We start from the raw sequence: 15,073 nt of genomic DNA, 5'->3' as shown, positions 1-15,073 counted from the left end.
ACATGTGAACTATAACAAGGCTTTGGAATGACTGTTGTTTGAGCGACCACATTAACACTGTCGTTGTGGCTGGATTACATCCAGAATCTAATTCTGATGGCGATATGAGCCAGACCACCTGTGGTCATCGGATACGTTACTGTGAAGTTAACGTTAGCATGGTATCCTGTTAACCCAGTTTCTTATAGCCAGTTTGCCAAACATTATAGAAAGCACGTGCACTTTAGTAAGATGCACGGGAAACTTGGTAAACCGTGTGTGCAACTTATTAAATCGATTTATTAAAAAATGACGTTCATGTCACCTCCCTGGCACTGTAAATGTATGAGCAATTTAACATGAAAGTTTCTCAACTGAAAGGTTCAAAAAGGTAAACTGCACTCATTATTCCCTGCTTATGTACATGCACTCAGTTTGCCCTGTGAAGAGAGGCACCTGTCATTATATGTGTTGTAACACCTGCATCTCACTTTGAAAAAGTTGCTCTGATGTCCTTAGACGACAACAATGTCTTCATCAAAAAACTGTCATAAAATTTATATTATTTTCCACTTTCATAGAGTTACATTTCTTATTTTTTATTCATTCATTTTCAGAATTTCACCCCTTTAAATTAGATTTTTTTTTTTTAATGAAAAATACTCAAAAATTGAATTATTCTCTCTATGCTAAATGCTAGGGGTTTTTTCCACAGTCTGGGATATGTCTATGAATAGCAACCACAGTGATTTCTATGCATTGCATCAAACTCTGCAATGCTCCATGAGATATCAATGCCATGAATGTAAACCAGTAAAATAGACTGCATTTTTTAAAAATTACACTTTTTTAGTCAGGGCTGTTTGCTGCATGATTTATGCTATAATGGCTGTGGGATTAAAAAATAGTGGTTTTAATATGTTTCAATGGACCATGTTTCTTTCATAGTAGGAGCACAGATTCAGCCTACAAAAAACCCCCACAAAAAAACGCCATAGGCTTTAACAAAAAATTCAAAGAGGCAAAAATCTCCCAACTAAGGCACAAGGATAAAATTGAAATATGCAGACTCTGTTTGCTATCTCTGACATGTACCTGTCGCTAGTTCATGATGGTGGTAAGGAGGATAGGATGTTTTTCAGGGGAGAAGGAGGTGGTGATGGCACGGTGGGGTCGGACATTCAGAAAACCCATGTGAGAAAATGTCTTTAAAGGTACTGTATCTATAGAAGTTTTGAGGAGTTCCCTCTTCCTACTCTATCCACAAAGGCCTGCAATGATGTTCCACTCTTAAACACAGACATACCTTCAGCTTGAACTCCAGCTGAGCACTGTAACCTGTTTTCTCACACACAATGGTGATCTGACCGCCCAGCTCCAGGGTCATGGTGCCATACAGGATGCCTGTCAGATAAAGCATCGTGAGGAATATCAGTCAGCACAGATAACTGGATAATTGTCAAGGTAGATCGAGAGCTTTCCAAATGAGCAAAGACACTTTAATGGAACACATGTAACATTTGTTTTACCTCTGCATTAATCTACTCTAAACCACTGCTATAGTGAGATTGTGCTGTGAGCAGTCTGACCTTTACAGTGAGCGTACGGCATGTTCATCACATAGTCCTCTCCTCTGTTGAGGAAAGTGAGCCGACCCTCCCCGTCTAATATGGCCGACAGGGAGTTTCCTAAAATGTAATCAACAGCAGAGAATGAACAGATGTTTTATCGCCTGAATAAAAATGAGCACACTTTTTATCTAATTAAAGTGCCTGTGAGTGAAATGTATTTAAGTCGTGTGAGTTTACCGTAGAACTTGGACTTAGCGAGGATGCTGCCACTGAGGCAGAATCCATCCTTCCTGTTGCTGACATAGAAGGCTGACACAGGAGGATGATGGGAAACCTGAAGGAAAATATATTGTAGTCAGCTTGAATGCTATGGGGGACATAGGGATGTAACCATGCATTGTGATACAAATGTGTGGCAATTTAGGTCGGTTGAGATGACAAATGAATTGCAAAACTCTTTTTCAACTGCAGAGGACACCCCCACCGGAGAGAAAACAATCATTGCTCTCTGTTAACTTTGTATTGAATGAAGGAGCCTCCTCCTCAATTCTGTCCATTAGCAAATAACAGAAAATGTCTAAAAGCTGCTGTGTGGTTAAATGTACGACCAACAAGTTAAAGAACCAGAACTAATTTTTTACAAGCTGACAAACTGGAAAACGGAACTTTTAAAAGGACAAAAGTGGATATTAGCTAACATTAGCTTACAAACATATATCTAACATTAGCTTGCTAACATTTATCTAACATGAGCTTCCTAACATATATCTAACATTAGCTTGCTAATATTAGTTTACAAACATATATCTAACATTAGCTTGCCAACATTTATCTAACATTAGCTTCCTAACATATATCTAACATTAACTTCTTAACATATATCTAACATTAGCTTGCCAACATTTATCTAACATTAGCTTCCTAACATATATCTAACATTAGCTTGCTAACATATATCTAACATTAGCTTGCTAACATTTAGCTAACATTAGCTTGCTAACATTTAGCTAACATTAGCTTCCTAACATTTAGCTAACATTAGCTTCCTAACATATATCTAACATTAGCTTGCTAACATTTAGCTAACATTAGCTTCCTAACATTTAGCTAACATTAGCTTCCTAACATATATCTAACATTAGAATGCCAACATTTAGCTAACATTAGCTTCCTAACATATATCTAACATTAGTTTGCTAACTTATAGCTAACATTAGCTTCCTGTAATTTCCCAGCTTGGGATAAATAAAGTCTATCTGTCTATCTCTCTCTCTATCTCTCTATCTCTCTATCTATCTAACATATATCTAACATTAGCTTGCTGACAGGTGAATGTGCAAAGATCTCAGCTTCTGCCTGAGAATGTTGATATGCTGATCTTCCTAAAAAAATAACATGTAAATTCTCGGAATTTACTTGGGAACATATGCAAGCCTTAGTTTGTTTATTTGAAGAGACTTTATTTATTTGTATTATTCATGTGTATATTTTATGTGGGATGTAAAAATCAAAACTATTTTGTTGTTATTTGAAATAAAATATAATTGAAATTGCAATTTTAAGAGGACATGTGTTGTTTTGCACAGTTTAGCCTACCTCAGAGAAATAAAAAGGGGTTATTTTTTTAAGATAAGAGAAAATATATTTAAGTTTTTTTTATTATTATTATTATTTTTAGTTGGTGTTTTGCAGTTACACCCTACCTCAGAAATGTTTTTTCCCTGAGAAATAATTAAAGAATATTTTTCAGTCATCAGTCACAAAAGAAATTGTGAGAAAATCATTAACCCTGTATTGGAAATCATATCGAGTTGAGTGTATCGTTACACCCCTAAAGACATATAAGGAAACGTGTGTGATTTGAATTCAGCCAAAATAATGACCATCAGCCACAGATGCATTCCCCAAGACGACTTGTATTATGGGAGTTATCTTCCACAGATGTAAGGACCAATCAGATTGCAGGTTGTAAGTACTCTGTACAGTAGCAGAGCTGTTACCTGTTCTGCGATGTAGAAAGTCTTGCTGTTGGTCTTCTGGTGGAGCCACATGCAGCGGTACGTTTCTCCAATAATGGGGTTATAAGGCTTCTTTAACCCCTGTGGATTTAAAGTCAAAATGACAGGATTTTAATATGCAGGATGTATATGGAAAGCATGTATGATCTATGTAGGTCGACAACATGAAGCTGCTTGTACATGTTTATTCTCCTGACCTTTGGCTTTTTGTAAAATCCAGAGATGTACCACTTCACCACCTTCTTCATCCGGTTGTAGGCGTTCTCTTCTATCGCAGCTCTGAGAAATGAGACAACCAAACTTTAACACATGCTGTTTAACTCAGCGGGAAGAACTTTGTACAATCAGCTGGTATGAAATTCTCTTGATCATCCCTCGCAGCGTTTCTCTGTCACTGTGCACTGAAAGCCACAGAACTTCTTCACAGTAAGCAAAGACACTCTGATGCTTTGCTTTCGTCTTTAGGAAGACATCTTTAGAGCAATCACTAAACTTGAACAACTGACATTGTATATTACACACACCAAAGACTCGCTGGTAAATGAATAAACCAACATATGTATTCTCATGTTATATATTATTATTATTATAGTTCAGGTTTTTTCAGGTTGTAAAGTACTGAAAAATTTCTTTGCTAAATAAGAAAAAGGGCCACATCATGAATAACCATCTGCTGCATGTGTATTTAATTTGATATTTATGTTATTGAATGTGGCAACATAGAACATTAGTTAAGGAAGTACTGAAGATTTTAGTCTACTACTACTACTTTTTATCTACATAATTGCACTGTGATTTTTACTGAAACTTAGCATGTCTTTTAATCTTTGCACCTTTTCTGTGCACTATTTGTTACTATTATATACTGTTTTTATATAAATACTTTTTAATTGTAAATATTTATGATTCAATGAAGACATAAGTTTAAGTTGCAGTTGGTTGGCTGTGTGGTGCTGCAGGGTGCATCTGGAAGTCTGGGCTGGCATGTGAGCTGTAGATACAGTATATCCCTAGGGGAGAGTCCTGATGTAGTTTGTTAAAATAATTCATTTCAATATTGGGCAAGATCAGGAGGTGAATTTGTGTTTGTCCGACAGTAAGACTATTAAGAGCAAAACACTTGACCTGTTTATCTATGATAGTCATTCAAAATCATTAATTTAGTAATTATTGACTTGAATAAGCGACAGAGAGGTTCTAATACAAATTTGTATCCTTTTAATCTTTCTTTTATTAACCAATTAACTCTGTTCTGTGTTGTGTTTTATTCTTACTTTCTCTGTAAAACACTCTGAATTGCAATTATGTATGAAATGTGCGATACAAGTAAATCTGCCTTGCCTTACATACTAGACCAACACCATTGATTAATTAGTCAAATTAATAAATCAAAAGTGCTGGAAGGTGAATTTCTCTATTATTCTGTTTTGTCTTGAGGCATCTTAGGGACAAGGATTTATCTCAGGCGCTGGACGAGATAATTAACTGTTACTGATAAGAAAAGTGTAAGTAAGTAAGTAAAAGTGTTTAACATTTAGGTATTGTAAATGCATCTATTGTTATGTATAATATAATAATAATAATAATATAATAACAATAATAATAATAACAATTATAATAATAATGATTATAATAATAATAATTATTATTATTATCATTTATTTATTTATTTATCACCATTTATGTAATGGAAGTTAATTTAATTAGTTTATTTTTTTATTATTTTAATTACATTTTTAGTTTAGTCATTTTTATATTGGTTGTTCATTAGTATGTATATATGTATGTTTATACAAATATAATGCATATGTTACAAATAAATATAATGTTGAATATTTATAAATATCCAACATTATATTTATTTGTATGATTACTCACCCATACTTATAAATAAGTATGGGTGAGTAATCATACAATATGTTTTCTTTTATTATCACTATTATTATTATTATTATTATTTTTTTACAAGATGTTGAAAACTCAATAAAAAAGCAGCTTACTCTGACAGGAAGTCTGCGTGGTAGTAGTAGTCAGAGAGTTTGTCCAGAAAGGATCTTTGCTCCAGGATGAAGGTGGGCAGCACCACTTTGGACAGATCCATGCCAGGACGCACCTGCTTCAGCAGAGTCCAGATCAGAGATTTATTCTCTTCTGATACTGTCTCTGTCTGGGCAGCCTCGCCAGCCTGGGAAAGAAAGAAGAAGACACACAAGGGAGGAGATGTTATGCATTTTTCTTGCAATAGCACTGCAGAAACACTCTCACTGTTGCCCAAGTCTCTACAGTTTTAGGGACTGTTTGTACAACTGCTCGCAAAATTAGCTTTTAAAAGGCTCCTATCTATAAACATTTTGCCTCGACTTCAGTAGGTGTTTAATTAGTGAGCTGTCAAACTCAGTGCAGACACCACGCACACCAGCCCACACAGATCAAAGCTGTCCGTGTTACAGTTTTCCTAATAGCCCCAGCAGAGGAACATGCTAATTTCTCCTCATTATGCAAGAAAATTCATAACAAAAAACGCTGAGAGCTGACGTTTTAATTTAAACTACAGTTAAAATTAGTATTTATGAGTCCTATGAGAATATGGTGTGATGCTGCAGTCTCACCCGATCTACATTTATTATTTAAAGCTCTTTGTGAAAACAAAGAGTTTTTCAAACTCTTTGTCCCCCACCTCTCCCAGTTCCTCATGGGACTGCTCCAGGTACGGGGTTTCCCGCAGATGTTCATTGGGGTCCAGGTCGATGTACGAGTCGTCCTGCCGCTCTGACGTGTCGCTGTCGCTCTCCTCGCTCTTCTCCAGGCCTTCTGGGTCGGACTCCTCATGGTCCTGTTCCCCCTCCCGATCTGACTTGTCTGAGTACAGGTCTGGGTCTTTCAAATGGTCACTGTCATTGAACCTGGAGGAAGTGTGGATCAGGTGGGGAGTTTACACCACAAATATTACATTTGAAATAGGGCTTATAGTTTAAGGGGAATAAAATGAGTTTATTGACTACTTACTGGAATCCGTGGATGTTGTGGGCTCTGAGGAGGCTGTAAAAATTTATGGAGTGTTCTCCACCAGTGGCTACTGTGCTCATGTCATCTTTCCCCTCGCGAATCATGGTCCTCTTCAGCAGGCTGGAGCACTTCAGGGCCAGCTCTAAGGCATCCATCCAGCATCGACCTGGGAATAAGATTTAGGAAACCTCACTCATATGCAGCATGTATTTCAGCCTTTTCTGTTATTTTATTATCCTTTTTTCCCATTTGGATCAAAACAGAGGGCAAACTACATTGTAACTGCAGTGAAACCAAAAAGGATAACCAAAAATTTTACTGTATATTTTATACAGTCATGGAAAAAAATATTAGCCCAACCTTGTTTTCTTATTGTTCATTATAATGCCAGGAACAACTAAAGGTACATTTGTTTGGACAAATAAAATGATAAAAACAAAAATAGCTCATAAGAGTTTAATTTAAAAGCTGATATTTAGAGATTTTCCATGGTTTTAATATTCAAAATCATTATCAAGACAACCATGGAAAATGTCTAGATATCAGCTCTTACCCGCCATTAAAATAAACAATAAATTGAAGAAAAAGGGTGGTCCAATAATTTTCCATGACTGTATATAGTGTATTAAACTTAAAGGGACAGTTCTTCCAAAAATTAAAAAAACAAAATTGTCCTCTTAGCTGTACTGCTATTCATTAAATCTACATTGTTCTGGTGTGAATTGCAGAGTGTTGGAGATATTGGCCGAAGAGATGAATGCCTTCTCACAAATATAATGAAACTACACTGAACAAAAATATAAACTCAACACTTTTGTTTTTGCTCCAATTTTGCAAGAGCTGAAAAATAGCATTTCAGGGTACGAGGAAAAATGTGTTGAAACTTTAACTTCAATCAAATGGAGGAAATTAAATAAAAACAGCAAGTGCTTTCAGATTCTGTTTGACTATTTCAGCACCATGGAGAGTGACTGAAATAGCTACAGTCTGCTGTAAATTGGATGTTTCAGCACCGTGGACAGAGACACAGAAAGATGTTCACTATTCACTTATTAGTATTGAGTATTTTGTGTAATGGAGTATTAGTTAGATCAGTAACCCATGTAACAGGGACTTATTACGGTAATTTTTCAGGTTCAAACTCGTATTTTGGGTTTCTTCGAGAACATTATTAGATGCTTTATTGTTCGAAAACACAATATTTTTTCTCATGAGTGAAGCTTCAACTTATTTTATACAACCCTACTTTTTATATGCCATGTAGAGTTAACACTTTTTAATGTACATTAGTCTGTGGAAACAAAGAAACAAACAAGCAGGCATAAGGGTGCACAGGTTTCCATTTCTGCTGTCTAAATGACCTAAAAAAACACCAACTCACTCAGTAGTGACATGTTAGTATATTTCAGATACCCATGTTAACAGTTAACAAGGATAAAGTTAGCGTCACTTCCACACACACAAACCAAATAATGCAAGTTAACGTACTTCTCAACCAATACTGATTACTGACTACTGTGAGTGACTACTGATAAGACTTCGTCAAACAGCTGAAGTGTGATTGACAGCTTGTCTCTTACCATCAGACTCAGAGGCAGCACGGAAGATGAGGTGGCTGCTGGGTAATGGCTGAGTGATGGAGCCCACTGCCTCTCCTTTTGGACCCTGATGAAAGAAATGGAGGAAATGCGCATCACACATCACATTCAGTTGTGAACTTACAAAAAGGATTGCAAGGTTTCTGCAGCGGCTAAATGTGCAAATAAGCCAAAACAAACCAGCAAAGGGTGAATTGCACCCCTAACTGCGCTGTCAAGGATTGTGTCTCTGTGCTCCGGTTCTATTTGGACATATTTAAATCAGGGTATATGCATATATTTGGTGCAAAATCGACCATTTTCTTTGCAAATTAGCCCCATTGCAAAAAAAAGTCCAATTCACAAACACCAGTGCTAATAGCCACACAGCAGCAGTTATTAGCGTCTTCAGAAAGCTCCTGGGTAAATGAAGGGCATTTATATAATGCCCTTCATTTACTGTTTTAGTGTTTGTTTGTTTGATGTTGTGCCTTGTGCATCTCTCTTATCTCTGAAAATACACTTATCTTTGCGGTAAAATGAGCCGAGTCCGATTTGTTAAAAAAAACAGCACAGGACCAGCCCATTATGGGTCTGATTAGGAGTTACTCAGGGCTTCACCCTTCACAAAAGGAGACAAATTGCCCTTAGCTTTACATTTTTATGGGCATATTTGCACCATAGTATCATAAGTGCAATATCTTCTGTGACTTGGACCAGATAGTGATTTCAAGGGAAATGCAATTCATGGTGCTATCAGCAGCCGCAATCCATTCTTTTTGAATTCGCCCCTCTGTGTTTTAGGTTCAGCTAGTCAGTTTCTTGATTGGTCCAGTAATCACTTTGTCCTCATCTCTTGTGTCCTCGTTTCACCTGCAGTGTTTGTTTCTTTTGTTAGTTTATCCTCATTTATGTGTGTAAACAAAGACCATCTAGACTGGACAGTATGTCATTATGTAAATGAGCTATGAGACGGGACAGAAGCTGAATGTGAAGTGGGCAATAGGGAGAACAGAAACGCTGTAATCGAAAACACACATCGCCAGTTGTTATTCAAGCCTTTTCATAACACAAACACGAGGGATAACACTTGCAATGTGAGGTCAGGGAGGAAAATTAAATCACAGCTGGAGTGGATGGCTGAAAACACAGGGACATAGATGATGTGTTCTGCCGGATATAAAAAATGATTTGCTGGAGGTATAATTTTCTGTCTGTCCTTAATGAAACAAAGAAGAGCTCTTAATTATACAGCTTACATCCACATCTGTGAACTATTTGTTCTAACTACAAAGGACTTTGTTTTTAATGAGAGATCTTTTCCCCCTGATTATCTATTTTGTTCACTGTAGAGCAAAACAGGCTGCTTCAAATTCATCCTGAATAACAAACCATTGGCAGTATTCTCCTTCTCAAGCTTTCCACTTTCCAATTCATAAATTCATAAATATATTAAGAATACAAATAATGCGATAACGGACAGACTTTATGTGTTTATAACCCTGATCCCAAAAAAAATGGGACGTTTTTTTCACTATGCACTTTGAGAAAAAAGTTTAAATGTTGGGAATAATCTCAACTTTTTGTGTTTGGTAAAGTTGGAAAGATATTCACAGATCGTTTGTTCCTGTGTCAGTCATCCTGATTTTCATCAATGTGATAACATGAGCAAAAAGCACAATATTTAAGGGTGTAGTACTAAAATCCTCCAACACATAAATTAACTGTTCTTAGTAGTAGAAATTGATTCTTTCCATTACAAAATTTCATAAATTACACCATTCTCCTATAGATGGAATGTCCGGTTTAAGACATTTCCTTATAATGGTCTTCTGGCAGCAACACTGAGCATGCTTAATAGATCTTTTGTTTCCTGTTTACTTAATACCTGCTCTTAGATGAGTCATTTGTCATATTTATTTGAATTAAGTGGTCTACAAAAATGCCACTTAAAGGTAACTATCATCCCAAATATAGTCACTAATTCTGTATTGAAGACACGATGGACCTGAGTCCAAAGATTTGACTGAAGATGTCTGCATCATCGAGTCAAAAACCTGATATTAACAAACCTATACTTATAGAGAAAACCTTATGTAGTTTTCATGTAAAGTTGTAATCAGATTTTAGAATTGCCTGAATATGCTGCTGTGGATTTGTGGAGAAAGATGCTGCCGAGTTTAAAGAAGTTTTTATCAAGTGTCCTTCAGCTAGTGGTGAAAATTCTCCTTAATGTTACCATTAATACTCAGGCAGGGCATTTTATCACCACTCACCACTTGCTTCCTTTTTGTATTTTCTATTCTGTTTGATCCTTCACAAGCCTTTCATTTATTCACCTCAGTACCTTTGATTCTGCTCCATGGCTGACACTTCTTTTCTTTGCTGCGTCGACTACCTTTTAGCTTCTCAAAGCAGTTTGAAGTTTCCTCGACTTTCCTGGCTTTTATGAGTCACATCGCTTGCATTATGTGTATATATTTATCCTTATATTTTTATATCCTGTTTGTTAGTTGTAGTGAACAGATTTTCTGCTCTCTTATTATACTGGACATTTGGATGTTCGGGATTGATCATGTGTCACCTTTGGGATATTTGTTAAAGTCCCTGATACATCCCTAGTCTCCCAGAGAATTGTTCCTTTTATATGCTAAATGCTCTATAATACTCCAGAGAGTCACTGCTGGCTGCTGTCATGTTGAATCTGAAGGTATATACTGACCTTGACAGCCCAGATGGACTGCTCCAGCGGGTGGAAGAGCTTGAAGCAGAAGCCGTCCTTCTTCGACGGCCTCTCGATGAGCTCGCAGGCATTGAGCAGCACCGTTCCCACCCACTGGCCGTTTTTGTGGGTTTTATAGATGAGCAGGACGCCTGGTTTCAGCACACACCACAGCTTGGTCCAGCTCTTCAGAGTGCCACGGATCTGAAACAAATACAGAGAAATGTCATACCCCTTTTTCGACCGAGGCAGTTCCAGGGCCGGTTCGGAGCCGGCGCCTAATCTCCAACCAGTCCTTTGCGTTTCGACTGCCAAAGAACCAGCTGTCGGCCAGGATAACTGGTTCCAGAGCAACAACTCTTTGCTTGTCTTCAACCAGGAATCGTTTACATCAGGGGCTGGGGTTTGCATTGGTTGAAAAGGAGTATCAGATAGAGGTGGGGGAAAAAATGGATACAGCAAAGTATCACAATATTTTTTGTGGCTATATTATATCGATTCATGGCCGCCAAGTATCGATAATTAGTGTTCCGACGGCCGACAACAATCACTTTTAGGAATATGCTGGAGATATTGGTATGATATGAAACTAGAAGATCTTTTTATGTTTCATGAAAAAAAATTCAGAGCAGTGAAGCTTAAAGTTGAGAAAAGTTTGACAAAATGCTGCAGTTATTGTCGTCCATACATGTTTGATATCGGTTCAGTTTGACTGAATACTTTGTTGGTCAGTCTGTGGGTTTGACTCATTGTGGAGAAATAAAAAGACTGAAGTGAGATGAATAGATGGAGAACTTTCTCTTATTTGACAATTCTTGATTTAATTTAATTTTGTGAACACAAAATGCAGTTAACAGTTAAATCGCAATATATTTTATTGCAATACTCACCATATCGCAAAATCCTTAAAATCGCAATAATATCGTATCGTGGGGCCTCTGCTGATTCCCACCTCTAGTACCAGATAGTCTAAGGCCTTACCAAAATTACCTTCTGAATTAGAAGTCGAGGATCCAAATTAGTTAAAGAATAAATGCATTCACTAGTACAATCATATAATAATTGTAACATATTGTAAAATCACAAAATGTGCATCAGAAGCATGAAATATTAATCCTTGTGTGGAAGACGTTCTCACCTTCAGCCAGTCGGCCATGACGATGACCGAGGGATCCGTGATGGTGCTGAGCAGCTCCTTGGTCGCCCTCTTCTTTTCTTCCCTGTAGTTTTTCTTCTGCACCTACACAAAAACAGGCGGAGAACGTCAGCAACATCAGTTTACACATTATTAATATTCCATTCATACTCACACACTTGCTTTCTCACTGAATCACATTTAGCAGCAGATGATAAGACTGGAATGACACTTGAAGTGTGACTGTTAAATAACAGCAGGTAGCCTGATTGTAGAGCAAGCTATCTGCTGCAGTTTATTCCTCCATTTAATCTCAGATACCAACACCCTGCTGAAAGCTTTGGAAGGCATGTTTATTTGTTTTTAAATCATCAAAATTACAACATTTATCACAGGAACCTCTAAAAAACAAAAAACATGATTTTCACATTTCCAATGGTCCTTGAAAAACTCGCTTCCATGTGAAAACTTTTTTAAGTCTAGGCTTAAAATAGAGATATTCAATAAAATAAATAAAATTAAATAACTTTTTTATACATGTCTCATTTAACATTTCCCTAAAAATAAAACATTAAAAAGACATAAAACATTATTTTTTACTCCATTTATCCAGTATCAGTAGCACTTGTGGGTGTTGTATATATAGACATTTTAATTATGAAATGGGTGAAATATGTTGTGCTTTTTCTTCTCTTTTTTTATGATTTATGGCATTATAAATGTGTTATACTGCACAGGAGACACTTCTGAGTTCTAAGAGGTGCAGTTCTTATATAATGCAGTGACAAATGTGGCCATAAATGTGACAGGAGAAAAAACCCCAACTTATTCTGCCTGTTTTTAGAATTAGTGTTCTGTTTCAGAAAACATTCTCTAAGCTGATTAAGCTCACTTACCTTAAGGGACTCCTTCTTGGTGAGCTTTCCTCCGGATGCTGACACATCCTTGTCTGAGCCATTGTACAGCTTTGTTTCAGACTGAACACACAAGAGAAGGAGGGGAAAACAAGACATCAATGTAATTTTTTATTTCTCAACCTAATATCTTCAGTTATTGAATTTATACCTCACATGTTAATCATCATTAGTTTATTAGTTAATATCAGGCTTTCCTGTGAGGGCTTCAAATGTGTACTTAACACTCATTAGTTTGTTTCACTGCTTCACTCTGAGTAAAGTCCTCACTGAATGACTACATGTAACCTTGGCAACAAAAGTGGTCCCCAAATCTATCACAGCAAATGATATAATTAACAGTCTACTGTAATAATACAATATCCATTATATTTTTTGCAACCTTAAGAGATAGATTTTGGATTTTTGGGGCTCATGCTGATACATTATTAGGGAGTTAAAAAACCCAACCAAACCATTTCCATCTAAATTATATCTATATCTATATCTGTATCAATATCTCTCTATACATCTCAATCTCTCTTATCTCTCAATACATCTTTGTATTTATATCTTCCTATATATCTATATCTGTCTATATAAAGCTATACATATCTATGTAAATCTCGATCGCTCTATACATCTCTATTTCTATAAATTTTAAGCTCTCTACGCTATCCATCCATACATCTCTATCTCTCTCTAGGAAATATCTTTTTCTCTATATCTCTATCTCTCTCTAGAAAAAAAAATATTTCTATCTCTATCTATACATCTCTCTCTCTATCTTTACATCTATATCTCTTAATACATCTCTATTTTCTTTACATCTCTATCTCTCTCTATACATCTTGATCTCTTTATATCACTATCTCTCTATAAATACATATATATATATATACATATATACATATATATATATATATATATATATATATTTCTCTCTCTCTTTTTCTCTATCTCTCTATACATCTCTAACTCTTTATTCATCTCTATCTCTCTATACATCTCTACGTAACTATACATGTCTATCCCTCTCTATAGCCATCTATCTCTCTATAGATAGGCTAATACCGGCAGACCGATTTATCCGTTTGGCTCTCGCAACATCATTGTGAAACAGCGACCAGAAGTGATTGTTTTCTTTGTCCTTGCAAGCTCATTAGTTTCCCTGGTAGACCAAACTTAGCCCAGTTAGCAGAATGAAGCCTATAAATGCCTGTGCAGGTGTGTCTCTGCCAGCTCCTTCACAAGCCAATTGGAGTGATTTAAAGCAGAGAGGCAGACGGGGGTGTGTGGGAATCTTAAAGCAGGGCTACTTAAGGCCCTAAACAGCCTTAGGCAGGGTTGGACAAACATTGAAGGTACATGACAACAAGCACCAAGACTAAAATCTTCTCTTTCAAATCCTCCTTCTACTCAGAAAGCAATATTGGCTTTCCTTTGGCTGAGATTGTGTGTATTGCTGCAAAGACTGATGGAAACATGGCCAAGGCTGGCTGTTCTCGATGGCAGAATCTAAAGATTAGTTGCAGACGAAAGTGAAAGAAATCTTGTCTCGGTTTTGGGAAGCCTCTCTGATGGAGCTTTTGAATCTGTGAAATGATTATCCTGTCACGTCTTCATACTTCACAAAATCACAACACATTTTTAATAGGATTCCTATGTGATGAAAGTGTCGCTGCTGTGACTCAGAAGGAGTCTCAGACACCCACGTTCACACTGACAAACATATTTGACGGGGAGCACGACAGATAAACTAAATGGGCCTCCTCCACACTGAGCTCGCTTAAGAAAAGGAGGGCTGAGTCTGAATTTTAGTTGATAAATGTTTGATGCATACAGTGTATTTGATGTGTGAGTTGATTTAATGCGGGCTATCTCTCTCCTGAGGCAAGACTGGGAAAAGGAAAGGAGACATGCAGTAATTCCCATATTCTCTGGTCTCATTACAACACACACACACACACACACACACACACACACACACACACACAACTCAGTGGATTTACTGACCTTGCTCTTAGATATGGAATGTGAGTCCTCTTTCAAAGGCAGAGGCAAGAGGTCCTCCTTCCCTCTCTCGAAACCTGAAACAAAAAACACAGCAGCGTGAAGACATGCACAGTCCACCACCATCATTCTCCAGGTAACCTACAGTATCCCATTCCA

At 36.9% G+C, this 15,073-nt stretch overlaps 1 protein-coding gene across 3 annotated transcripts in view; it reads right to left on the bottom strand.

Moving 5' to 3' along the window:
• osbpl8 (oxysterol binding protein-like 8) overlaps nucleotides 1-15,073 on the bottom strand; it is a 121,387-nt gene that overhangs the window by 15,859 nt on the left and 90,455 nt on the right. For all 3 annotated transcript variants that reach the window (XM_059325558.1, XM_059325559.1, XM_059325560.1), the window contains 13 exons: nucleotides 14,918-14,991; nucleotides 12,905-12,985; nucleotides 12,012-12,113; nucleotides 10,874-11,077; nucleotides 8,155-8,239; nucleotides 6,575-6,740; nucleotides 6,246-6,471; nucleotides 5,569-5,753; nucleotides 3,766-3,847; nucleotides 3,551-3,649; nucleotides 1,788-1,884; nucleotides 1,569-1,667; nucleotides 1,286-1,383 (listed from right to left, as the gene is read on the bottom strand). In XM_059325558.1, coding sequence (XP_059181541.1) covers nucleotides 1,286-1,383; nucleotides 1,569-1,667; nucleotides 1,788-1,884; nucleotides 3,551-3,649; nucleotides 3,766-3,847; nucleotides 5,569-5,753; nucleotides 6,246-6,471; nucleotides 6,575-6,740; nucleotides 8,155-8,239; nucleotides 10,874-11,077; nucleotides 12,012-12,113; nucleotides 12,905-12,985; nucleotides 14,918-14,991 — 1,598 coding nt within the window. The remainder of the gene's footprint in view (nucleotides 1-1,285; nucleotides 1,384-1,568; nucleotides 1,668-1,787; nucleotides 1,885-3,550; nucleotides 3,650-3,765; nucleotides 3,848-5,568; nucleotides 5,754-6,245; nucleotides 6,472-6,574; nucleotides 6,741-8,154; nucleotides 8,240-10,873; nucleotides 11,078-12,011; nucleotides 12,114-12,904; nucleotides 12,986-14,917; nucleotides 14,992-15,073) is intronic.

This window comes from Centropristis striata, chromosome 22 (genome assembly GCF_030273125.1).
Source record: "Centropristis striata isolate RG_2023a ecotype Rhode Island chromosome 22, C.striata_1.0, whole genome shotgun sequence".
Taxonomy (NCBI): domain Eukaryota; kingdom Metazoa; phylum Chordata; class Actinopteri; order Perciformes; family Serranidae; genus Centropristis; species Centropristis striata.
This window is presented reverse-complemented; position numbering and strand designations above follow the sequence as displayed.